Source organism: Hemitrygon akajei, chromosome 7 (assembly GCF_048418815.1).
Source record: "Hemitrygon akajei chromosome 7, sHemAka1.3, whole genome shotgun sequence".
Taxonomy (NCBI): domain Eukaryota; kingdom Metazoa; phylum Chordata; class Chondrichthyes; order Myliobatiformes; family Dasyatidae; genus Hemitrygon; species Hemitrygon akajei.
In genome coordinates, this window is record NC_133130.1 from 13,114,164 (window position 1) to 13,141,459 (window position 27,296).

A 27,296-nucleotide genomic window follows, 5' to 3' on the forward strand; every position below is an offset into this window, starting at 1 on the left:
TGCTGCAGGTTTCCTGTGTTTCTGTTTCTATATCATTTCTTCAGAAATTTTTTTGTGATAGACCGCTTGAGGCTGAACAGAAATATAACTTCAGACTACTTAGGAATTAGGAAAAACAATAAATCAACTTTTATTGAATATAAAGTATTTAATTGCAAAATGGTGCTAATGCTTTGCAATAGTTCACTCAGCTAAAAATATTTTGTTAATGCTTTCCATTGGTACTCAGTGTCTGAGGCTTCTCGTTTAAGTGTTCAACAATAATCAGCCAGCATTGATGGATTCCACTTGCCCTGATACCGTTTCTCCATGACCGAAACGTCCTGGTGAAACATTTCACCGTGCTCGTTACTGACAGCACCAAGATTTGCAGGGAAGAAGTCTAAATGGGAATGCAGAAAATGAATCTTTAATAACATGACGCACTTCACATGATGCCCGTCCCATGATCCTTTCCCTTCTACAGCTCTGTATCACTTTTGCCAATCACCTTTCCAGCTCTCAGCTTCACCCCACCCCCTCCGGTCTTCTCCTATCATTTCGCATTTCCCCCTCCCCCTCCTACTTTCAAATCTCTTACTATCTTTCCTTTCGGTTAGTCCTGACGAAGGGTCTCGGCCCGAAACGTCGACAGCGCTTCTCCCTATAGATGCTGCCTGGCCTGCTGTGTTCCACCAGCATTTTGTGTGTGGTGCTTGAATTTCCAGCATCTGCAGATTTCCTCGTGTTTGATGCACTTCGTGGGTCTGTTTGCTTGAAGCATGTTGTCAACCAGCTGCACGTAGCTTGGTGCTCTGCAGTTGCCAAGAAAGTTATTAACAACATCCTTGTATGCCTTCTATGCGATTTTCTCCGGTTCCACTAGATGTTCTTCGATTTGCCCGTCATTGATGAATTTTTTGATTTGTTCGCCAACAAAAACACCTTCCTTAATCTTGCATCAGTTACTCTGACTTGAATCATGATTGAAATAGCAAGTAAAGGTGATTTCAAAAAAAAAGTGAGCGAAAGGGAAATTTCATGGTGATTTTCATGATCAGCAGCCCAAAATCCATTAAATACACCCAAAAGTATTCAGGAAGCAAAATCTTTATTGTTCAGGGTAATAAATTCACTTTGAACTTTGTCATATAAAAAAGGTAAAAGTGTGCTGAGGAATCTTCCAGAAACCCTTTAGGGGTTTTTGCTCCGCACGGCCGCTCTCCATCATCACGACACGCTGGTGAGCTTCAAGCTCCAAGCCCACTGACAGGGCAGCTGGTGCGGGAGAAGAGTCGGCAGCAACACTACCAGCTCCTGCTCCCCAGACGTCATCCACTGCAGAGGCTCCGGGTATCCGACAAGGTTTACCTGGCCGGTCAGGGTGGGAAAAGCAGACAGGTGAACTCCGGGCTCTAACAGCCGGACTGAGCCACTTCATCTCATGGTACTTACAAAAACAATACCTACAGTCAGTGACCTCTTTATTAGCTACACCCGTACACCTGCTCGTTAACGTAAATATCTCATCGGCCCATCGTGCGGCAGCAGCTCAATGCATAAAAGCATGCAGACACAGTCAAGAGGTTAGTTGTTTAGACCAAACATCAGAATGGGGAAGAAATGTGATCTGAGTGACTTTGACCGTGAAATGACTGTTGGTTTGAGAAAGAGAAGCTAAACTAGGTAGTATCAGGTTTACAGTGGAGTAAAGCGAATTATAGAGGCATGAGAGAGGAGCTGGACAAAGTTGAGTGGAAGGGGACACTAGCAGGGATGACGGCAGGACGGCAATGCCTGGTGCTTCTAGGGGGAATTCGGGAGATGCAGGAAATATACATCCCAAAGAAAAAGAAGTATTTTAAAGGGAAGGTGAGACAACTGTGGCCAACAATGGAAGTGAAAAACAGCATAAAAGCAAAAGAAAGGGAATGTAATATTTCAAAAATTAGAGGAAAGATAGAGGATTGGGAAGCTGTTCAAAACCAACAAAAGGCAACTAAAAAGCCATAAAGAGAGAAAAGTTGGAATATGAAGGTAAGCTAGCCAATAATAGAAAAGAGGATACAAAAAAGTTTCTTTCAGATATATAAAAAGTACAAGAGAGACAAGAGTGGATATTGGACTGCTGGAAAATGATCCTGGAGAGGTAGCAGTGGGGGACAAAATTAATAAGTATTTTGCGTCAGCCGTCACTGTAGAAGAGGACAGCGAGGCTTTGAGAAGAAGTGCGGCGGCGGCCATTTTCAAATTGCTTCTCAGATCGGAGTTCTGAGAGGCGGGTCAGCGCAGGTGCGTGAAGGAGGCCTGGGAAGGAGGGAAGATATAAAAAGAACGCAGCCTTAAGCAGTGGGCAGCTTCGTTTGCGGGCAGCGGAGTGAGCCGGGAGCAGAGTGTAGGGCTTGGGCTCAGAGGGCTTAGGCGGAAGAGGGCACAGTAGGCTTATCTTTTAGTTCTTGTTATTTTCAGTTATTCGGGAAGTATGAGTGTGAGGGCAGCTTGTTGTTCTCGGTGTCGGATGTGGGAGATCCTGGAGTCTCCGAGCCTCCCGGACGTCCACATCTGCGCCAGGTGCGCCGAACTGCAGCTCCTGAGGGACCGAATTAGGGAACTGGAGCTGCAGCTCGATGACCTTCGCCTGGTCAGGGAGAGTGAGGAGGTGATAGAGAGGAGTTACAGGCAGGTGGTCACTCCGGGGCCACGGGAGGCAGATAGGTGGGTCACGGTCAGGAAGGGGAAGGGGCAGGTACTAGAGAGTACCCCAGTGGCTGTACCCCTTGACAATAAGTACTCATGTTTGAGTACTGTTGGGGGGGACAGCCTACCTGGAGGAAGTGACAGTGGCCGGGCCTCCAGCACAGAGGACGGCCCTGTAGCTCAGAAGGGTAGGGATAGAAGAAAGAGGACCATAGTAATAGGGGACTCGATAGTCAGGGGTTCAGACAGGCGGTTCTGTGGAGGTGATCGGGAGTCCCGGATGGTAGTTTGCCTCCCTGGTGCCAGGGTCCAGGACGTTTCTGATCGCGTCCAAGATATCCTGAAGTGGGAGGGTGAGGAGCCAGAGGTCGTGGTACATGTAAGTACCAATGACATAGGTAGGAAAGGGGAAGAGGTCCTGAAACGAGAGTATAGGGAGTTAGGAAGGCAGTTAAGAAGAAGGACCGCAAAGGTAGTAATCTCGGGATTACTGCCTGTGCCACGCGACAGTGAGAGTAGGAATGGAATTAGGTGGAGGATGAATGCGTGGTTGAGAGATTGGAACAGGGGGCAGGGATTCAAGTTTCTGGATCATTGGGACCTCTTCTGGGGCAGGCGTGACCTGTTCAAGAAGGACGGGTTACACTTGAATCCTGGGGGAGCCAATATCCTAGCGGGGAGGTTTGCTAGGGCTACAGGGCAGACTTTAAACTAGTAAGATGGGGGGGGCGGAAATCAATTTGAGGAAACTATGGGAGAGGAGGTTAGTTCACCAGTAGAACAAGTAAGTAGACAGTGTGTGAGGGAGGAAAGGCAGGTGATGGAGAAGGGATGCGCTCAGCCCGAAGATGTAGGGGAGAAGAAAGAAAAGGATAATAAATTTGAATGCATTGCTAGGGATGAAAAGAGAGGAGGAGGTGGAGAGTATCTTAAATGTATCTATTTTAATGCTAGGAGCATTGTAAGAAAGGTGGATGAGCTTAAAGCGTGGATTGATACCTGGAATTATGATGTTGTAGCTATTAGTGAAACATGGTTGCAGGAAGGGTGTGATTGGCAACTAAATATTCCTGGATTTAGTTGCTTCAGGTGTGATAGAGTAGGTGGGGCCAGAGGAGGAGGTGTTGCATTGTTTGTCCGAGAAAATCTTATGGCGGTGCTTTGGAAGGATAGATTAGAGAGCTCCTCTAGGGAGGCTATTTGGGTGGAATTGAGGAATGGGAAAGGTGTAGTAACACTGATAGGAGTGTATTATAGGCCACCTAATGGGGAGCGTGAGTTGGAAGAGCAAATGTGTAAGGAGATAGCAGATATTTGTAGTAAACACAAGGTGGTGATTGTGGGAGATTTTAATTTTCCACACATAGATTGGGAAGCTCATTCTGTAAAAGGGCTGGATGGTTTAGAGTTTGTGAAATGTGTGCAGGATAGTTTTTTGCAACAATACATAGAAGTACCGACTAGAGATGGGGCAGTGTTGGATCTCCTGTTAGGGAATGCGATAGGTCAGCTGACAGATGTATGTGTTGGGGAGCACTTCGGGTCCAGTGATCACAATAGCATTAGCTTCAATATAATTATGGAGAAGGACAGGACTGGACCTAGAGTTGAGATTTTTGATTGGAGAAAGGCTAACTTTGAGGAGATGCGCAGGGATTTAAAGAGAGTGGATTGGGTCAAGTTGTTTTATGGGAAGGATGTAATAGAGAAATGGAGGTCATTTAAGGGTGAAATTATGAGGGTACAGAATCTTTATGTTCCTGTTCGGTTGAAAGGAAAGGTTAAAGGTTTGAAAGCGCCATGGTTTTCAAGGGATATTAGAAACTTGGTTCGAAAAAAGAGGGATGTCTACAATAGATATAGGCAGCATGGAGTAAAGGAATTGCTCGAGGAATATAAAGAATGTAAAAGGAAACTTAAGAAAGAGATTAGAAAAGCTAAAAGAAGTTACGAGTTTGGTTTGGCAAATAAGGTGGAAGTAAATCCGAAAGGCTTCTACAGTTATATTAAAAGCAAGAGGATAGTGAGGGATAAAATTGGTCCCTTAGAGAATCAGGGTGGCCAGCTATGTGTGGAGCCGAGGGAGATGGGAGAGATTTTGAACGATTTCTTCTCTTCGGTATTCACTAAGGAGAAGGATATTGAATGGTGTAAGGTGTGGGAAACAAGTAAGGAAGTTATGGAACCTATGACAATTAAAGAGGTGGAAGTACTGGCGCTTTTAAGAAATTTAAAAGTGGATAAATCTCTGGGTCCTGACTGGATATTCCCCAGGACCTTGAGGGAAGTTTGTGTAGAGATAGCAGGAGCTCTGACGGAGATCTTTCAGATGTCATTAGAAACGGGGATTGTGCCGGAGGATTGGCGTATTGCTCATGTGGTTCCATTGTTTAAAAAGGGTTCTAGAAGTAAGCCTGGCAATTATAGACCTGTCAGTTTGACATCAGTGGTGGGTAAATTAATGGAAAGTATTCTTAGAGATAGTATTTATAATTATCTGGATAGACAGGATCTGATTAGGAGTAGCCAGCATGGATTTGTGCGTGGAAGGTCATGTTTGACAAACCTTATTGAATTTTTTGAAGTAGTTACGAGGAATGTTGACGAGGGTAAGGCAGTGGATGTAGTCTATATGGACTTCAGCAAGGCCTTTGACAAAGTTCCACATGGAAGGTTAGTTAAGAAGGTTCAGTCGTTAGGTATTAATGCTGGAGTAATAAAATGGATTCAACAGTGGCTAGATGGGAGATGCCAGAGAGTAGTGGTGGATAATTATTTATCGGGATGGAGGCCGGTGACTAGCGGGGTGCCTCAGGGATCTGTTTTGGGCCCAATGTTGTTTGTAATATATATAAATGATCTGGATGATGGGGTGGTAAATTGGATTAGTAAGTATGCTGATGATACTAAGGTAGGAGGTGTTGTGGATAATGAGGTGGGTTTTCAAAGCTTGCAGGGAGATTTATGCCGGTTAGAAGAATGGGCTGAACGTTGGCAGATGGAGTTTAATGCTGAGAAGTGTGAGGTTCTACATTTTGGCAGGAATAATCCAAATAGAACATACAGGGTAAATGGTAGGGCATTGAGGTATGCAGTGGAACAGAGAGATCTAGGAATAACAGTGCATAGTTCCCTGAAGGTGGAGTCTCATGTAGATAGGGTGGTGAAGAAGGCTTTTGGAACGCTGGCCTTTATAAATCAGAGTATTGAGTACAGAAGTTGGGATGTAATGTTAAAATTGTACAAGGCATTGGTAAGGCCAAATTTGGAATATTGTGTACAGTTCTGGTCACCGAATTATAGGAAAGATATCAATAAATTAGAGAGAGTGCAGAGACGATTTACTAGGATGTTACCTGGGTTTCAGCACTTAAGTTACAGAGAAAGGTTGAACAAGTTAGGTCTCTATTCATTGGAGCGTAGAAGGTTGAGGGGGGATTTGATCGAGGTATTTAAAATGTTGAGAGGGATAGATAGAGTTGATGTGAATAGGCTGTTTCCATTGAGAGTAGGGGAGATTCAAACGAGAGGACATGATTTGAGAGTTAGGGGGCAAAAGTTTAAGGGAAACACGAGGGGGTATTTCTTTACTCAGAGAGTGATAGCTGTGTGGAATGAGCTTCCTGTAGAAGTAGTAGAGGCCAGTTCAGTTGTGTCATTTAAGGTAAAATTGGATAGGTATATGGACAGGAAAGGAGTGGAGGGTTATGGGCTGAGTGCGGGTAGGTGGGACTAGGTGAGATTAAGAGTTCGGCACGGACTAGGAGGGCCGGAATGGCCTGTTTCCGTGCTGTGATTGTTATATGGTTAAGACACTAGCAGCATGCTGAAATGCGAGAGTGTCAGGAGGCAGACGTGAGTGTCATTGCTATTAATAAAGGTGTTTGGGAAGCGGAAAGCAGATAAGTCACCTGGACCAGTTGGACTACCTCCCAGGTTCTGAAAGAGGTAGCTGAAGAGATTGTGGAGGCATTAGTAACAATCTTTCAAGGATCACTAGATTCTGGAATAGTTCCAGAGGGCTGGAAAATTGCTAATATCACTCCATTCTTTAAGAAGAATGATATTAGCAATTTCTGGTCATCCTGAGAAGGGAGGGGGTGGCAGAAGAAAGGAAATTACAGGCTAGTTAGCCTGGCTTCACTGGTTGGGAAGATGTTGGAGCCCATTATTAAGGATGAGGTTTCAGAGTAGTTGGAGACACAAGATAAAATAGGCCAAAGTCAGTTTAGTTTCCTTCAGGGGAAATCTTGCCTGACAAATCTGTTGGAATTCTTTGAGGAAATAAACAGGATAGACAAAAGAGAATCAGTGAATGTGGTTTATTTTGGATTTTCAGAAGGCCTTTGACGAGGTGCTGCACATGAGGCTGCTTCACAAAATAAGAGCCCGTGTAACAGAATGGATAGAAGACTGGCTGATTGGCATGAAGCAACGAGTGGGAATAAAGGGGCCCTTTTCCGGATGGCTGTCGGTAACTAGATATTTGCTGTAAGGGTCGGTGTTGGGATTGCATCGATCATTGAAAAGTCTGGATTCTTTGTATGTGGAGCAGGTATTTCCCGTAGTGGGGGAGTCCAGGATCAGAGGGCACAGCCTCAGAACTGAGTGACATCCACTTAGGACAGAGATGAAGACAGTTTCTTCAGCCAGAGGGAGGTGAATCTGTGGAATCAGTTGCCATATATGGCTGGGTAAGGCCAAGTCATTGGGTATATTTGAGGCAAAGGTTGTTAGGTTCTTGATGAATCAGGGTGTCAAATGTTTTGGGGAGAAAGCAGATGAATGGGTTTGAGTGTGATAATGAATCAGCCATGTTGGAATGGCGGAGCATACACGATGGGCTGAATGGCCTAATTCTGCACCTAGGTCTTATGGTGCCAGACAGGGTGGTTTGAGTATCTCAGAAAATGCTGATCTCCTGGGATTTTCATACACAGCATTTAAAGTTTACAAAGAATGGTGCAAAAATAGCAGCAGTTCCCTGGGCAGAATTGTCTTGTTAATCACAGACATCAGAGGAGAACAGCCAGATCGGTTTAAGGTGACAATAACCACACGTTACAACAGTGGTGTGCAGAACAGCATCTCTGAATGTACAATACATCACACCTTGAAGCTGATGGGCTACATTAGCAGAAGACAACACCAAGTTCCACTCCTGCACCTAACTGAGTAATCGCTGAGTTTACATGGATTATTATAGCACAGTACAGGCCCTTTGGCCCACAATGGTGTGCTGACCCCTTAACTCACTTGAAAATCAGTCTCACCTTTTTTATCCCACATATCCCTCCATTTTTCAAAATCCATGTGCTTGTTTGAATGTCCCTAGGTTTCTCTCACCCCCAGGCAGTTATCTGATCAACCACTCTAGTTGAGCTCTCCCCACCCCTCTCTACCCGTCACTGCACTTAAACAAACAAGAGAAAATGTACAGATGCCAAAAATCCAATCAAAACACACAAAATGCTGGAGGAACTCAGCAGGCCAGGCAGCATTTATGGTAAAAAGCACAGCAATGTTTCGGGCTGAGGGAAGTGTCTCAGCCCGAAACATCGACTGTACTCTTTTCCATAGATGCTGCCTGGCCTGCTGAGTTCCTCCAGCATTTTGTGTACATTGCTTGTGCACACTTTAAACCACCTTTTATAATGTCGTTTACCTTGTAAATACATACTGGTATATATGTATTTATACACATTTCATTCCATATCTGTCCTTTAACCACTAACTTTGTAGCTTTCTTATAAATAATTTTTTTTTGTTTTATTTTACACAGAGAGTGGCGGGTGCCTGGAATTCGCTGCCTGGGTGGGTGTAGAGACAGGTTCATGAGGGATTTTTAAGAGATGTTTAGATAGGCGCTTGGATGTGAGGAAAATGGAGGGATATGGGCATTGTGTAGGAAGAAGGGATTAGCTTGATGTTTGATTCCTAACTTAATTGGGTCAGCACAACACTGTGGGCTGAAGGGCTTGTTCCTGTGCTGTACTGTTCAAAGTTCTATTGCCTTCATTCCAAAGAGAAAAACTCAAAACAAAGAAGAGAAGCAATAATATACTTCAGACCTTGGTTCTCCCTGCAGCAGGACGAGGGTCACTGAGGTGCAGCCGTCCCACTTTTGGCCAGGTCAGAAATATTGCGTAAACCACCTGTTTCCCCGGTAACGATGTATACCTGCCAACACACACATGACACACCCAGCTGAGACAATTGGAAGGTCGAGAGTTAACAGTCTGGCAGCATCGGATCATTTCAGTCAGCGTAACGCTTTACAGTGCCAGCAATCACCGATTGGGGTTCCATTACCCCGCTGTCTGTAAGGGGTTTGTACGTTCTCCCCGTGACCGCGTGGGTTTCCTCCCAACATCCCAAAGACGTACTGGTTAGGGTTAGTATGTTGTGGGCACGCATGGCAACAACTGTGGGCTGCCCAGCACGGTCCACACTGATCTGATCTGACACGAACAACAAATTTCACTCATTGCTTAGATGTATGTGTGACGGGTTTTATCACAATGTCCACTCATCGCCCTCCTTGTCCCACACCCACTTATTCAGGCTGGCAAACAGTACCAAAGCAAAAAACGGCGCCACGCTGGTCGAGAGGTACCCACCCTCACCCAGAAGGAAAGTGTGTGCCCCTGCCGATCGAAAACCTTCCAGGCTGCCCGTTACAACCGGCAAGTCATTCACTTCGCTAGAAGAATTAAAAGGGTAGATAATTTTCTAAATGAGGAGCAAATTCAGAAATCAGAGGTGTAAGAGGACTCGAGAGTCCTCTAAAAGGTTAATTTGCAGGTTGAGACATTGGGAGGAAGGCCAATGCATTGCTACAATTCATATCAAAAGGACTAGAACATAACAGCAGGGCTGTGATGCTGAGGCTTTATAAGGCACTGGTGAGGCCTCACCTTGTGTATGGTGAGCAGCTTTGGGCCCCTTTTCTAAGAGAGGATGTGCTGGCATTTGAGAGAGTCCAGAGAGGGTTCAAAAGAATGATCCCGAGAATAAAAGGGTTAATACGGTATATAGTAATGTGCAAATGTCTTAGGCACCTTTATATAGCTAGGATGCCGAAGACATTAGTAATTTTATGTATTGCACTGTACTGCTGCCACAAAAAAAATCTAATTTCATGACGTATGTGAGTGATAATAAACCTAATTCTGATGTGGGTCTCTGTTGTGGACTGGGAGTGGGAAGGGGTAAGGGAGAGGGGAATCATGGTTGGGAAAAGGGGAAGGGAGAGGGGGGAGAGAGGGAAGCACCAGAGAGACATTCTGTAATGGTCAATAAACCAATTGTTTGGAATCAAACAGCCTTGCCTGGTGTCTCAGGGCTGGGTGTGTCTGCACCCACACTACCCCACCTCCCCACCCCTGGCACTCCTCCTCTGCCACCTGTCCCACACCCCTCCCACAGTCCTCCACCCTCACCATTCCCAACATCCTTTGTTCCAGCCAAAGTTACAGACTCACTCTCCACTCCACGTTGACAAATACAGTGCTGTGCAAAAGTCATAGGCACCCCAGCTATATATACTGTTTGTGCCTATGAGTTCTACACAGTACTGTATGGCTCTGGGCCAGTACTGGCTGCAGCTTAGAAGAATAAGGGGGGATCTCATTAAAACCTACAAATATTGAAAGGCTGAGATAGAATAGATGTAGAGAAGATGTTTCCTACAGTGGGAGAGTCTAGGACCAGAGGACACAGCCTCGGAATAGAGGGATGTCCCTTTAGAACAGGAATGAGGAGAAACTTTGTGAACAAGGGGGTGGTAAATTTGTGGAATTCATTGCCACAGGTGGCTGTGCAGGCCAAGTCATTGGGTATATTTAAAGCAGAGATTGATAGGTTTTTGATCTGCAAGGGTGTCAAAGATTACGTGGAAAAGGCAGGAGAATGGGTTGAGAGGGATAATAAACCTGCTATGATGGAATGGCAGAGTAGACTCGATGGGCTGAATGGCCTGTATTTTATGGCCTTATGGACATATCAACAGTGCCATGACAAGTGAGGTGGAACCACTGCCTAAGATCTCGGACACAGGCATCGCCCCCTGAAAGAGCAGGACTCAACCTACTCGACACTGGGGAAGCCCCCACACACCCCAGTGTCTGTCTCAAGCCTCTAACAAGGGATTTGAACCAAAACCCCCAACATGGGCTGAATCTCAGGCCACACAGAGAAAGTTTACAAGGATGCTGCCAGGATATGAGGACCTGAGTTACAGAGACAAGTTGAATAGGTTAGGACTTTACTCCCTGGAGCATAGGAGTATGAGAGGTGATTTGATAGAGGTTTTCAAAATCATGAGGGGTCTGTAGGCTTTTTCCCCTCAAGTTGCATGGGACTAGAGATTAAGGGTGAAAAGTAAAATATTTAGAGGGAACTTGGATGGGAGGGGAATGGAGGGCTATGGTCCTGGTTTGAGTCGACGGACCAAGGCAGAGTAAAAATTTAGCATGGACTAGATGGGCCAAATGGCCTATTTCTTTGCTGTAGTGCCCCATAACTCTACAAGCACACACAATGGGACGTGGAAATGAACTCTGTGCTGATAAATTTGGCCCCACTTCGGATCGAAGTGAATGGACTGAATTTCAGAGGAGCTCTGATGTGGATGGTTGGTACTAAGGATGACTCAAGCCTCTGCCCTCGATGGTCCTACCACACGCCAGGTGTGACCGTGTCGTTCTGCTTCCTCCAGGGCTTGGTGTTGTAGATTGCCTCCCCATTGACGTGCAGCCACTGCCCCATCTGCCTCAGCCTCTCCTCGAAGATGGGCACGATCCGACCATCGTGAGTGGGTCCGATGTTCATCAGGAGATTCCCTCCGCAGGACACCGTCTCAACCAGCGTCTGACAGAAAGAGTGACTGTTACCAATTGGCCAACTCTTAAAATAATCAGCAGGCGATTCACAATTACTCTTCAATGAGTGAAGTGGTTTTCACCTCAAGGGCACAAACCAGAACCCGGGCATATCGGACATGCTGAACCACAAGAGATTCTACAGAGGCTAGGGAAACACACACAAAATGCTGGAGGGACTCTGCAGGTCAGGCAGCATCTAGGTGGACATCTTGGTTGGCAGGGATGACTTGGTGTGAAGAGTCTGTTTCACTGCAGGGGGCAACTGTAAATTGCCTCCCCTCCTCCAGCCTAAACATTATTAAAAAGCGTACGTCGATAAGTAAATTTTTAACTTCTAGTTAAGATTTAAGATCCATTCATTTCTGAAGATTTCTGAAGAAAAAGACATTTTAACTTTTAAATGATCTGCTGCCAACATAAAACAAATCCAGTACAACGATGAAACAAGTGAATCTCCCACCACACCGTCCCGTCACATTCTCCAGGGTCAGACACAGAATGAAGCTCCCACCACACTGTCCCGTCACACCCTCCAGGGTCAGACACAGAATGAAGCTCCCACCACACCGTCCCGTCACACCCTCCAGGGTCAGACACAGTATGAAGCTCCCACCACACCGTCCCGTCACATTCTCCAGGGTCAGACACAGAATGAAGCTCCCACCACACTGTCCCGTCACACCCTCCAGGGTCAGACACAGAATGAAGCTCCCACCACACCGTCCCGTCACACCCTCCAGGGTCAGACACAGTATGAAGCTCCCACCACACCGTCCCGTCACATTCTCCAGGGTCAGACACAGAATGAAGCTCCCACCACACTGTCCCGTCACACCCTCCAGGGTCAGACACAGAATGAAGCTCCCACCACACCGTCCCGTCACACCCTCCAGGGTCAGACACAGTATGAAGCTCCCACCACACTGTCCCGTCACACCCTCCAGGGTCAGACACAGAATGAAGCTCCCACCACACCGTCCCGTCACACCCTCCAGGGTCAGACACAGAATGAAGCTCCCACCACACCGTCCTGTCACACCCTCCAGGGTCAGGCACAGTATGAAGCTCCCACCACACTGTCCCGTCACACCCTCCAGGGTCAGACACAGAATGAAGCTCCCACCACACCGTCCCGTCACACCCTCCAGGGTCAGACACAGTATGAAGCTCCCACCACACCGTCCTGTCACACCCTCCAGGGTCAGACACAGTATGAAGCTCCCACCACACTGTCCCGTCACACCCTCCAGGGTCAGACACAGAATGAAGCTCCCACCACACCGTCCCGTCACACCCTCCAGGGTCAGACACAGTATGAAGCTCCCCCCACACCGTCCCGTCACATTCTCCAGGGTCAGACACAGTATGAAGCTCCCACCACACCGTCCCGTCACACCCTCCAGGGTCAGACACAGTATGAAGCTCCCACCACACCGTCCCGTCACATTCTCCAGGGTCAGACACAGTATGAAGCTCCCACCACACCACCCCGTCACACCCTCCAGGGTCTTTTTTTTATTACAAAATCCTTTATTACAAATATTGGTGCTATACAATATATACAAAACAGTGGCAAACACAATTACCGGTACTTCACTACAAATAGACAATAGACATTACACCAGAATGTTGCCATCTCTATCCACGATGGCATTTACACCCCGTGGAGCCCAACGGTCTCGAAACTCCTCTAAGGTCGCCGTGGATTATGTGTGTTCTTTTTCAATATTTACCCGGGCACGAACATACCCCCTAAACATTGCCAGGCAGTCTGCCCGGGGAGATCCTCCAGCCACCCGTTTCCAAGACCCTCGGATGGTGGCTTTTGCTAGCCCCAGGAGCAAGTTGACTAGGTATGAAGCTCCCTCCACACCGTCCCATCAAACCCTCCAGGGTCAGACACAGAATGAAACTCCCTCTGCACCGTCCCGTCACACCCTCCAGGGTCAGACACAGTATGAAACTCCCTCCGCACCGTCCCGTCACACCCTCCAGGGTCAGACACAGTATGAAACTCCCTCCGCACCGTCCCGTCACACCCTCCAGGGTCAGACACAGAATGAAACTCCCTCCGCACCGTCCCGTCACACCCTCCAGGGTCAGACACAGAATGAAACTCCCTCCGCACCGTCCCGTCACACCCTCCAGGGTCAGACACAGAATGAAACTCCCTCCGCACCGTCCCGTCACACCCTCCAGGGTCAGACACAGAATGAACCTCCCTCCGCACCGTCCCGTCACACCCTCCAGGGTCAGACACAGTATGAACTTCCCTCCACACCGTCCCGTCACACCCTCCAGGGTCAGACACAGAATGAACCTCCCTCCGCACCGTCCCGTCACACCCTCCAGGGTCAGACACAGTATGAACCTCCCTCCACACCATCTTGTAACAACCTACAGGGTCTGACACAGTAAGAAGCTCCCTCTGCACCGTCCTGTCACACCCTCCAGGGTCAGACACAGAATGAACCTCCCTCTGCACCGTCCTGTCACAACCTCCAGGGTCAGACACAGTATGAACCTCCCTCTGCACCGTCCTGTCACACCCTCCAGGATCAGACACAGTATGAACCTCCCTCTGCACCGTCCTGTCACACCCTCCAGGGTCAGACACAGTATGAACCTCCCTCTGCACCGTCCTGTCACACCCTCCAGGGTCAGACACAGAATGAACCTCCCTCTGCACCGTCCTGTCACAACCTCCAGGGTCAGACACAGTATGAACCTCCCTCTGCACCGTCCTGTCACACCCTCCAGGGTCAGATACAGTATGAACCTCCCTCTGCACCGTCCTGTCACACCCTCCAGGGTCAGACACAGAATGAACCTCCCTCCACACCGTCCCGTCACACCCTCCAGGGTCAGACACAGAATTAACCTCCCTCTGCACCGTCCCGTCACACCCTCCAGGGTCAGGCACAGTATGAACCTCCCTCTGCACCATCCTGTCACACCCTCCAGTGTCAGACACAGAATGAACCTCCCTCTGCACCATCCTGTCACACCCTCCAGTGTCAGACACAGAATGAACCTCCCTCTGCACCGTCCTGTCACACCCTCCAGTGTCAGACAGAATTTGTACTTTAAAATAAGCTGAAAAGCTGCTCATCATTCCTGACTCCCGGAAGAATCCGAAGGATGAATGGAGGAGCAGTCAGGGATGGGTAGTAAATACTGGCATCACTGCGCCCAGTGAATGAATGAAACAGGTGCACTCTACCTTCACCAGTTGCTCGATCGAGAGGTAGTCCCGGAGCTGGGCCTCTCGCCTGTATCCCCAGGACTTGGAGTCGATGGTCATGCAGTTCTCCCACTTGTGGGTGAGGAGATGCCCTGGGCTGTACCGATCTGCACAGGTGTAGAATCCGCCGTGCTTGCAAATGGTACCCGTGCCCCATCGGTCGTTGGTTACCACCGTCTCTCGCACAGGACTGAAAGGATAAGACATGGGACCAGAATCTGATTTGACATTCCATCATGGCTGATTTACTATCCCTCTCAACCCCAATTTTTCTGTCTTCTCCTGTAACCTTTGACACCCTTACAAATCCAGAACCTATCTTTGCAACAGACACAAAATGCTGGGGGAACTCATTTCCCCCAGCAGGTTTGGCAGCATCCATGCAAAAAAGTACAGTCGACGTCTCGGCCCAAAACACCGACTGTACATTTTTCCATAGATGCTGCCTGACCTGCTGAGTTCCTCCAGCATTTTGTGTGTGTTGCTCGGATTTCCAGTGTCTGCAAATTTTCTCTTGTTTGTAAAGAACCTATCATTCTCCACTTTAAATATACCCAATGACTTGGCCTCCACAGCTGTCTTTGGCAATGAATTCCACAGATTCATCACCCTCCAACTAAAGAAATTCCTCATCTCTGTTCCAAATGGACATCTCTCCTTTCTGAGGCTGTGCCCTCTGGTCCTGCCACCCTCTCTGTAGGAAACATCCTCTCCACATCCACTCTATCTCGGCCTTTCAACATTCGCAAGGTTTCAATGAGAACTCCCCTCATTTGTCTAAACTCCAGGCCTAGAACCATCAAACGCTCCTCCTATGTTAACCCCTTCACTCCCAGGACCATTCTTGCGAGCATGCTCTGGATCTTCTCCAACGCCAGCACATCTTTCTTAGATGAGCCCATAAGACACAGGAGTAGAATTAGGACACATGGCCCAACAAGTCTGCTTTGCTATTCCATTATAATTCCTCTGAACCCCCATTCTCCAGCCTTCTCCCTGTGACTTTTGATGTCCCTTATTAATCAAGAACCTATCGACCTCCATTTTAAATATACCCAATGACTTGGCCTCAACGGACGTCTATGGCAATGAATTCCACAGATTCATCTCTCTCTGGCTAAACAAATCTCTCATCTCTTTTCTAAAGGGACGTTCTTATATTCTGAGGCTGTGCCCTCTGGTCCCAGGCTCTCCCAGGGGAAAGCTGGAGAATATCACAGGGAGGATGTGCAAACTCCACATGGACAGCCCCCTCAATCTACCCCGTTATGGCCCTGCACGGCTCAGTCTCAGCAACTGTGCGGCTTCAGTCTGCATTCTGTCAATGTTCTTCCCTTGTCCTACCTCCACTCTCCACCGTGAGGAAGTGACCCGGCTGAACAAAGCTCCTCGCTGTGCCTCCGTACATGTGACAATAGTAAACCAATTACTGATGGTGATGGTGCAGTACCTCTGGGTGTAGAGCCAGTACAGGAAGCCAGTGCTGTTCCAGTAGGTATCGGGAGCTCCGCCGTCCCCGTCAGACCAGAGAATCTCTGGGCGATACCTGTTCACGATCTCGTACAGCTCCGGCAGGGTCTTGGTGGTGGGGAACGTGTTGGTCCGGAAGACACTGGCAGCATCTTCCAGGAAGGTGGGGTTGAACCATTCGAAGAGGGAGTGATAGAGGCCAAGCCTCAAGCTGGTCCTATTACGGACAGCTTGTGCCAGCTCTCCGACAAGGTCACGGTGAGGACCCACGTCAACTGCGTTCCAGTTCCACGAGTACTTCGACCCCCAGAGTGTAAAACCTACAGGGGACACAAAATCAAAGTCAATATAACCACCATTGTTTAAACCTGCACTGTGTCAAAGGGTTCACAGGAGTGATCCCGGGAATGAAAGGGTTAACGTGTGAGAAGCATTTGAAGGATCCCAGTCTGTGCTTGTTCAAGTTATGGATGATGAGGGGTGATTGCACTGAAACTTATCAAATATTGAAAGGGCTAAATAGAGTGGACATGGAGAGGATGTTTCCCATAGTGGGGGAGTCTAGGGCCAGAGGGAACAGACTCAAAATAGAGGGACTTACATTTAGAACAAAGACAACGAGGAATTTCTTTAGCCAAACGGTGGTGAATCTGTGGAATTCATTGCCATATGCGGCTGTGGAGGCCAAGTCACTGGGCGTATTTAAGATGGAGTTTGATAGCTTTTTGATTAGTCAGTGTATCAAAGATTGCAGGGAGAAGGCAGGAGAATGGTTTTGAGAGGATAACAAAATCAGCCGTGATGGAATGGCGGAGCAGACTTAATGTGCCAAATGGCCTATTCTGATGCGACGGTTTATGGTCGTGAAATCAAAGTGAGTTTATTGTCGTCAGCACAAGGCCACGTGTGCCCAGGCACAATGAGAAAGGTCTTTGCAACAGCCTCACAGACCCATACCATCAGATCAGCAGTGTTCACAAGGGACACACAAACTCAGCCCAGCTTTTACAAGAAAGAACACAATCAGAACAAAAATAAAATTCATTTTGGTGCAAATTGGTCAGAGCATTGACAAACTGGGCAACACACTAGCATAGCAGTTAGTGCCATTCCTTTACAGGGAAAGCGCCACCGTAAGGAGTTTGTACGTTCTCCCCATGACCATGTCAGTTTCTTCCGAGGGCTCTGGTTTCCTCCCCCTTTCACCTTAGGGTTAGTAAGTTATGTGTTGGTGCTGAAAACTGGGCGACACTTGTGGGCTGCCCAACACAATCATTGCTGATTTGATTTAATCAGACAACACAGTTCACCATACCTGAGGCAAAGCGTCTTAGTGACATCAATGGCTGTGGAGAATACACAATCTTTCTATTTACAGTCGAGGGCTTCAAATTACACACCATTTCTCTTCAGCGTTAACGTGCTGACTCAGGCTACGAGAAAGCAAAGGAAGCTGAGGCTATGCTCTGAGAAGCTTAGTACCTTCGTGGTGCTTTGAGGTCAGGACGACGTATCGGGCTCCCGAGGAGGCCAGGAGATCAGCCCAATCCTCTGCATCAAAGAAGGTTGCGGAGAACATCGGGGCAAACTCTGGGTAGGTAAATCTAGGAGGGTAGTTCCTCTCCATGAACTCCACATACTGTTTCAGCCTCTGCTTCTGCCAGTAGAACCTGTGGGAAATGAGAACCTGAGTATGTGTGCACACGTATTGACCAGCACGCAACTGCGATTACGAAGAAAGCACAGCCGGCCGCCCTTCTAATTCCTTAGGAGTCTGCAGAAATTCGGGAAGACACATAAACTTCTACAGATGTGTAGTGGAGAGTGCTTTGACTGGCAGCATCACGGCCTGGCAGGGTAACACCAATACACTTGAATGGAAAATCCGACTAATAGTGGTGGGTTCGGCCCGGTCCATCACTGGCAAAGCCCTCACCATTACCGAGCACATCTGCACGAAATGCTGTCAAAGGGGAAGCGGAAGCTATCATCAAGGGCCCCCACCACCCAGGCCGTGTTCTTTTCTCACTGCTACCATCAGGAAGGTACAGGAGCCTCAGGACTCACCTCACCAGATCCAGGAACAGTTTTCACCCCTTAACCATCAGGCTCTTGAACCAGAGGGGATAACCTCACTCAAATTCACTGGCACCATCACTGAACTGTTCCTTCAACCTATGAACTCACTTTCAAGGATTGTTCATCTCATGTTCTTGATATTTATTGCTCAATTATTTATTATTATTATTATTATTTTCTCTTTTTGTGTTTGCACAGTGTTTTGTCTTCTGCACTCTGGTTGAAAGTCCTGCTTGCCCGATCTTTCAATGATTCTGATGTGGTTATTATTCTACAGATTTAGTGAGTATGCCCACAAGAAAATGAATATCAGGGTTGTATATGGTAGAGTTTTCAATCGTAATGCCTTCTCACATTGTTTCTCATCCTTACAAACAATTAACACATCACCTCCTCTTAAAGTACGAGCATATGACATATATGGACTTTGATAACAAAATTTACTTTTGAACCCATGGACGCGTACCATTTACTGTGACACTATTACAGCTTGGAGTTCAAGTTCAGTCCCGGCATCCTCTGTAAGGAGTTCATACAAGGTCCCTCACGAGAGACTCATCCAGAAAGTCATGAGGCATGGGATAAGTGGAACCTTGGCTGTTTGGATAAAAAATTGGCTTAAGGGAAGAAAGCAGAGGGTAGTTGTGGAAGGGAAGTATTCTGCCTGGAGGTCGGTGACTAGTGGAGTGCCACAAGGATCTGTCCTGGGACCCCTGCTCTTTGTGATTTTTATAAATGACCTGGATGTAGAGGCGGAAGGATGGGTGGTGTTGCAAGTTTTATAAGGAAAGGAATAGGACATAGAGTTGTGGATGTAAATTAAGTATATTAAGTATATGAAGTATTTGATTCAACAGGTAGGGGTATTAAAGCAGTAAATGTTTACAACCCTTGTGGAAAACTTTTGATTTGTTGGGAAGCCTATGTAGCTCTAGCTCACTAAGGGTTATACTGTGTGGGGATTTTAACGCACAGAGTTCACTGAGGGGTTATTCACAAAATGATAGTAATGGTTTGATCGTAGAAGGATTTTTAGGTATTTCTCATCTTGTGTGCCTTAGTGATGGGAGGGGTAAGAGATTTGATGTTCATTATCGTTCGGAAACTGCCATCGATTTAACTTTAGTTTCGAACATTCTGGCTGGAGTGAGTGAGTGGGAGGTCATGGAGATGAAACATTGGGAAATGATCATTTTCCTGTATTAGCTTGGGTTTGGATTTGTATAGGGGACAGGCCGCTTTTAGAATGTGGAATTTTGGTAAAGCAAATTGGGAGAAGTTTAAGGTTTTATGCGATGAATGTTTGTCAGGGCTGAATGTTGAAGATTATGTGGATTTATGTAATGAAAGATTACATCGCATTATTCATCAAACTGTGATTCCTATTAAAAAGGGCATTAATAGGAGAACTGAGTGGAAATAGGAGAAATAGTGGACTGAGGAGTGTGCAGAGGCAATTAGGGAGAGAAATAAAGCGTTTAGGAAAGTTATCAAGTTTCACTCTCCGGGTGACTTTATTAAGTATAAAAGGGCACAGGCTGTGGTGAGGAAAGTAGTGAAGGTTGGGAAACAGGTTTACTGGAGGTCATATTGTGGTAGTATTAGAAGGGATATTAAACTTGAAGATTTTTGGGGAATGATTAAGAAAATGGGGGGTGGGCGTTCATAGGGCTACTAACACTCCAGTATTGATTAAAGAAGGTAATACAATTGTTACTAAAATAGAGAAGGTTGAGTTACTGACTCAGTCACTTGCTGAATTTCATAATCAAGATAATTTAAGTGAAGAGGCTAAACGATGTAGGGATAGGGTTCTCAGTGAATACCCCGATGTGTTGGAAGCCAGCTGTACCTGTGATGTAGAATTTTCCTTGTGTGAATTTATGAAAGCTATTCATAGTACAGGTCAGACAGCTCCAGGAGAGGATGTTACATGTTATTGTATGTTTAAACATATAGCTGACAACTCTCTTGAGAGAAGATTAAAATTCCTGAATCATATTTGGAGCTTAGGCCATCTTCGCTCCTCTTGGAAAAAGCCAGTAGTAGTGCCTATTCTAAAACCTGGGAAGCCCCCATCTGATCCTTCCAGTTATAGACCAATATCATTAACGTCCCATTTGTGTAAAACTTATGGAACATACGGTAATAGAGCAGTTGAATTATATTTTGGGAAAAAGAGGAGATATAGCATTTTTATCAGAGTGGATTTCAGAAGGATAGAAGGACATTGGATTCAGTTTTATGTTTGGAAGATGATATTAGGAAAGCACCGTAAATAAAGAAGATGTAACTGTAGCATTTTTGATATAGAAAAAGCTTATGGTATGTTATGGAAGGAAGGTCTTTTGATTAAATTATGGAAATTAGGAGTGAGAGGAAAGCTATACTTTTTTCTGAGTTTTGTATTTGGAAGGTCTATGCAGGTAAGGGTAGGGAGGGTATAGTCAGGCTTCTATGAGATAGGGAATGGGTCTCCACAAGGCAATATTTGTGCCCTTTATTGTTTACTATTATGATTAATGTCATTTTCTCTGAGATAGGCACTGGGGTGGGTAAATCACTTTTTGCTGATGATGAAGCTTTCTGGATCAGAGGTAGAAATTTCACTTTAACTGTATATAGAATGCAACCAGCATTTAATAAGGTTGAACAGTGGGCAAGTAGATAGGGTTTGGAGCTTTCAGTAGCTCAAACACAGGTTATGTGTTTTGCAAAGAGAATCAATAGACCTGAACTTGATTTGAAATGATATCGTCAAACACTTGAAGTTGTGCCAGTGGTAAAATTTCTTGATATGTGGCTGGATAATAAGCTGACATGGAAGCACAACATCAGTATAATAATTGATAAATGTAAAGGGGCATTAAATATCCTTGGGTGTCTATGTGGGTATTCTATGAGGTGCTATGTGAAAATCTCTGACCATTTATATTTGTTTAATTAGATCTGTACTTGATTATGTCTGTGTGGCTTATGGATCAGCTTCATCTTCAACTTTGAAAAGTTTGGATGTGGTACAAGCGAAGGCTTAAAGACTGTGTTGTGGTGCAGTAAGGTCGTCTCCTGTTTCAGCTCTACTGGCCGAAATGAAACAATGACCCTTACAGCTGCGAAGGTTGAAGTTGTTAACATACTGGGTTAATTTGCGAGGACAGAGGAATGATCACTCTGTTAAAAGTGTGTTGGAAGACTGTTGGGAACATCACAGTTTATCGGTTAGGGTTAGGATAAACATCACTGTTTATCAGTAAATACAGCAGAGCTGGTTGCCGTCGTTTCAGGCTGACAGTGGGTGGAGGGAATTTGTCCTTGCAAAGTTGTAATTTCTTCAGATTCTTTTTTGGCTTTGACTAGTCTTAAAACAGGTCATTGTAGCAACAGGTCAGATTTACTGCTGGAAACTCTTCAAACTTTACTTCAGATTCAAAGTCTTGGTCTTCATTTCTGCTTCTTATGGGTCCCTGCACATAGAGGTGCTGAAGGGAATGTGCGGGTTGATTGTTTGGCCAAAAAAGCTGCTAAAATTCTGCTGTGGATATAGAACTTCCAGTTAGCAAATCAGAAGCTAAAGGGTTGGTGGGGTAAAGAATTAGGATTCTGGCAATTGCATTATTCTGGCATTATGCAATAATGGGCATAAAGGGAGACATCTTTACAGAATATCTAAAACTGAAGGGAGTAAAACAAGAAGGGAAGGAATTATATTGACTTGACATAGAATTGGGCATACAATGCTTAATTATTCCTTGTTGAAAAACATCGTAGAAACATAGAAAACCTACAGCACAATACAGGCCTTTCGACCTACGAAGTTATGCTGAACATGTCCTTACCTTAGAAATTACTACAGCCCTCTAGTTTACTAAGTTCAATGTACCGATCTAAAAGTCTCTTAAAAGACCCTATCATATCCACCTCCACCACCGTTGCCGGCAGCCCATTCCACACACTCACCACTCTCTGCGTAAAGAACTTACCCCTGACATCTCCTCTGTACCTACTTCCAAGCACCTTAAAACTATGCCCTCTCATGCTAGCCATTTCAGCCCTGGGAAAAAGCCTCTGGCTATCCACACAATCAATGCCTCTCATCATCTTATACACCTCTATCAGGTCACCTCTCATCCTCCATCGCTCCAAGGAGAAAAGGCCAACTTCACTCAACCTATTCTCATAAGGCATACTCCCCAATCCAGGCAACATCCTTGTAAATTTCCTCTGCACCCTTTCTATGGTTTCCACATCCTTCCTGTAGTGAGGTGACCAGAACTGAGCACAGTACTCCAAGTGGGGTCTGACCAGGGTCCTATATAGCTGCAACATTACCTCTCAGCTCCTAAATTCAATTCCACAATTGATGAAGGCCAATACACCGTACACCTTCTTAACACAGAGTCAACCTGCGCATCAGCTTTGAGTGTCTTACGGACTCGGACCAAGATCCCTCTGATGCTCCACACTGCCAAGAGTCTTACCATTAATACTATATTCTGCCATCATATTTGACCTACCAAAATGAACCACTTCACACATATCTGGGTTGAACTCCATCTGCCACTTCTCAGCCCAGTTTTGCATCCTATCAATGTCCCATTGTAACCTCTGACAGGTCTCCACACTATCCACAACACCTCCAACCTTTGTGTCACCAGCAAGCTTACTTACCCATCCCTCCACTTCCTCATCCAGGTCATTTATAAAAATCACGAAGAGTAAGGGTCCCAGAACAGATCCCTGAGGCACACCACTGGTGACCGACCTCCATGCAGAATATGACCCATCTACAAGCACTCCTTGCCTTCTGTGGGCAAGCCAGTTCTGGATCCACAAAGCAATGTCCCCTTGGATCCCATGCCTCCTTACCTTCTCAATAAGCCTTGCATGGGGTACCTTGTCAAATGCCTTGCTGAAATCCATATACACTACATCTACTGCTCTTCCTTCATCAATGTGTTTAGTCACATCCTCAAAAAATTCTATCAGGCTCGTAAGGCACGACCTGCCCTTGACAAAGCCATGCTGACTATTCCTAATTATATTATACCTCTCCAAATGTTCATAAATCCTGCCTCTCAGGATCTTCTCCATCAACTTACCAACCACTGAGGTAAGACTCACTGGTCTATAATTTCCTGGGCTATCGCTACTCCCTTTCTTGACTAAAGGAGCAACATTCACAACCCTCCAATCCTCCAGAACCTCTCCCATCCCCATTGATGATGCAAAGATCATTGCTAGAGGCTCAGCAATCTCCTCCCTCGCCCCCCACAGTAACCTGGGGTACATCTCATCCAGTCCCGGTGACTTATCCAACTTGATGCTTTCCAAAAGCTCCAGCACATCCTCTTTCTTAATATCTACATGCTCAAGCTTTTCAATCTGCTACAAGTCATCACTACAATCACCAAGATCTTTTTCATAGTGAATACTGAAGTAAAGTATTCATTAAGTACTTCTGCTATTTCCTCCGGTTCCATGCACACTTTCCCAGTCACACTTGATAGGTCCTATTCTTTCACATCTTATCCTCTTGCTCTTCACATACTTGTAGAAATCCTTGGGGTTTTCCTTAATCCTGCCCACCAAGGCCTTCTCATGGCCCGTACTGGCTCTCCTAATTTCCTTCTTAAGCTCCTTCCTATTAGCCTTATAATCTTCTGGATCTCTAACATTACCTAGCTCTCTGAACCTTTTGTAAGCTTTTCTTTTCTTCTTGACCAGATTTATTACAGCCTTTTATACACAGCCTGTACCTTACCTGTCTCCTTGGAACGTACCTATACAGAACTCCACACAAGTATCCCCTGAATATTTGCCATATTTTTTCCATATTTTTCCCTGAGAACATCTGTTTCCAATTTAAGCCTCCAATTTCCTGCCTGATAGCCCCATAATTCCCCTTACTCCAATTAAACACTTTCCTAACTTGTCTGTTCCTATCTCTCTCCGATGCTATTGTAAAGGTGATCACTATCTCCAAAATGCTCTCCCACTGAGAGATCTGACACCTGACCAGCTTCATTTCCCAATACCAAATCAAGTACAGCCTCTCCTCTTGTGGCTAATCTACATATTGTGTCAAGAAACCTTCCTGAACACACCTAACAAACTCCACCCCATCTAAACCCCTCGCTCTAGGGATATGCCAATTGATATTTAGGAAATTAAAAGCTCCCATCACGACAACTCTTATTATTATACCTTTCCAGGATCTGTTTCCCTATCTGCTCACTCGGGATGTGTAGGTTTTGTCATCATTATGAAACGACTGAACACATTATTTTACAATGTGAAGCACATAAGGCTGAAAGAAAGCAAATGCAGTCTGCACTACTCTGCGTGAGGGTTGGTCCGGACTTTAAGTTACGGACCTGAATTTAATTCACAGTATTGTCTTTCATTATTTACAATCTACAAGGCTTTTGGGGGTAACTTAGCTTGCACTTGATAAAGAACTAGCAGGACATTTAATTCCCAGCTCGCTACACCACACTCCACCCCGGTTGGTGGCGGTAGCGCACCTTTAATGTGGACTGCCAAAGGATTAGAGGGCTACGGTCCGAATGAATGCAGGTCGACGGGACTGGCCGGAATGGGCATGGGCTGGATGGGCCGAATGGCCTGTTTCTGTGCCGTAGTGCTCTATGTCACAATGGCCACCTCTGCAAGAATCTGGCCGCCCACAAGGCAAACTTTGTTTCCGGTCTGTACAGTGACAATAGCCAAGTAAGCAGGAGAGTGGCACTGGCGCCGGGAGTCCCCCGCGTCCACTCACCAGAACCACTCACTGCCGAAGCTGGGCACCGAGAAGACTCCCCAGTGGATGAAGATGCCGAACTTCGCCTGGTCGTACCAGGGCGGCAGTGGCCGCGAATCGATGGTGTCCCAGCTCGGGGATGGCGCTGACTGACAGCCCGGGCTGACTGACAGCAGGGCCCAGGTCAGGGCCAGGCCTGAGCAGCCCAATGCCCAGCGCAGCCGAGCCGCAGCCACCATCGCAGGAGCCCGCACAGCCTGCGGAGCTCGTAACTCCGAGCCGGAACAGAGAGGGCTGTGCAACGCTGGGTCCTAAAGCCCGCCCTGTTACCACGGCCTGATTTCAAATCGGTGCAAACCCCAATTGTATCCCACTTTCTTGTTTCTAAGTGTAAATGTTTACAACAGCCTTCTGGGGAAAAAAAATCAGAAAAAGTTAATGCAGATGCTGGAAATCTGCACGCAAACTTCTAGAGATTCTCCAGAAGTTTCTCTGAGAAACTCGGAAGGGATTTTACAGTCGCTGTTTCGGGGGAAGACCCTTCATGAGGACTGGAAAGGAGAGGGGAAGAAGCCAGGATAGGAAAGGGAAGGTGATAGGTGGGTGGGTGATGGAGTTTGGCCGGGGGGGGGGGGGGGTGGTGATGTGAGAAACTGGGAGGGGATAGGTGGGTGGGTGATGGAGTAGGGAGGGAGTGAAGTGAGCTGGGAGGTGATAGGTGGGTTATGGAGTGAGGGTGAAGAGAGAAGCTGGGAGGGGATGGGTGGAAGAGGTTGTTTGTGTTCCTGTACTGATAATTCGGGACAGGCCATGTGGGCACCGGCATGTGTGGCGGGCAGCCCCCACCACCATCTTGTCGGTTGTTAACGCAAATGGCACATTTTCATTATCTGATATATTTCATTATTTATTTTATTTCATTTAGACATACATCACAGTAACAGGCCCTTCCAACCCAAAGAGCTCACACTGCCCAGTTATGCCCTGTGAACAATTAACCCACCTGTAGGTTTTGGAGTGTGGGAGCAAATCGAAGCACCACAGGGAGAACGTAGAGACAGTAGCGGGAATCGAACCTGGGACACTGGAACTGTACACGAACCGTGTTGCTACCGCGCGTTTTGATGTGCATGCGATAAATGAATCTGAATATGAATATTTGCAGGCCCTGCTCTAGCAATATCCCACAATCGAATTAACAACGCCGTGAAAGATTCACCAGTCTTTTGTTCAAAGTAAATTTATTATCGAAGTACATATCGTCATCATCATCATTATGGGCTGTGTTGTATGACATCATCATTATGCGCCATGTCGTATGACATGGGCGATCACAGTCTCGACCATGATTGTTGATGGCAAATTTTTCTTCGGAAGTGGTTTGCCATTGCCTTCTTCGGGGCAGTGTCTTTACAAAATGGGTGATCCCCAGCCATTATCAATACTCTTCAGAGACTGTCTGCCTGGCGTCAGTGGTTACATAACCAGGACTTGTGATATGGACCGGCTGCTCATACGACCATCCACCACCTGCTCCCATGGCTTCACGTGACCCTGATCGGGGGTTAATCAGGTGTTACACCTTGTCCAAGGGTGACCTACAGGCTAGCGGAGGGAAGGAGCACCTTACACCTCCTTTGGTAGAGATGTATCTCCACCCAGCTGTCTGAAATTACAACCATCTGCAACCCTGGGATCCATTTCTTGTGGGCATTCACAGTAAGTATAAAGAAACACAATAGAATCGGGGAAAGGCCACACACAAAGGTGGACAAGCAACCAGTGTGAAAAAGACAACAAACTGCGGATGTCAGAATCAGGTTTATTATCACCGGCATGTGACGTGAAATTTGTTAACTTAGCAGCGGCAGTTCAATGCAATACATAATCTAGCAGAGAGAAAAAAATAATAAATAAAAATAATAATAAGTAAAACAATTACATATATTGAATAGATTTTTTTTTAAATGTGCAAAAACAGAAATACTGTATATTAAAAAAAAGTGAGGCCGTGTCCAAAGATTCAATGTCCATTTAGGAATCGGATGGCAGAGGGGAAGAAGCTGTTCCTGACAAAAAGAATACAAAAGAAAAAAATAAAATAATAATAATAAGTAAGCAATAAATATTGAGAACCTGGGATGAAGAGTCATTAAAGGTGAGTCCATGGGTTAGTTTCAGT

The 27,296-nt window shown here is 46.2% G+C and overlaps 1 protein-coding gene across 1 annotated transcript; it reads right to left on the reverse strand.

Annotated features, from left to right (window-relative positions):
* Positions 1-580: 580 nt before the first annotated feature.
* On the reverse strand, positions 581-25,388 carry fuca2 (alpha-L-fucosidase 2). The gene is made up of 7 exons (XM_073050406.1): positions 25,133-25,388; positions 17,758-17,945; positions 16,256-16,595; positions 14,785-14,995; positions 11,357-11,547; positions 8,748-8,856; positions 581-1,350 (listed from the first exon to the last, which is right to left on the reverse strand). Exons 1-7 carry the CDS (start codon positions 25,351-25,353, stop codon positions 1,210-1,212), a joined length of 1,401 nt encoding a protein of 466 aa, XP_072906507.1. The 5' UTR covers positions 25,354-25,388; the 3' UTR covers positions 581-1,209.
* Positions 25,389-27,296: the final 1,908 nt, after the last annotated feature.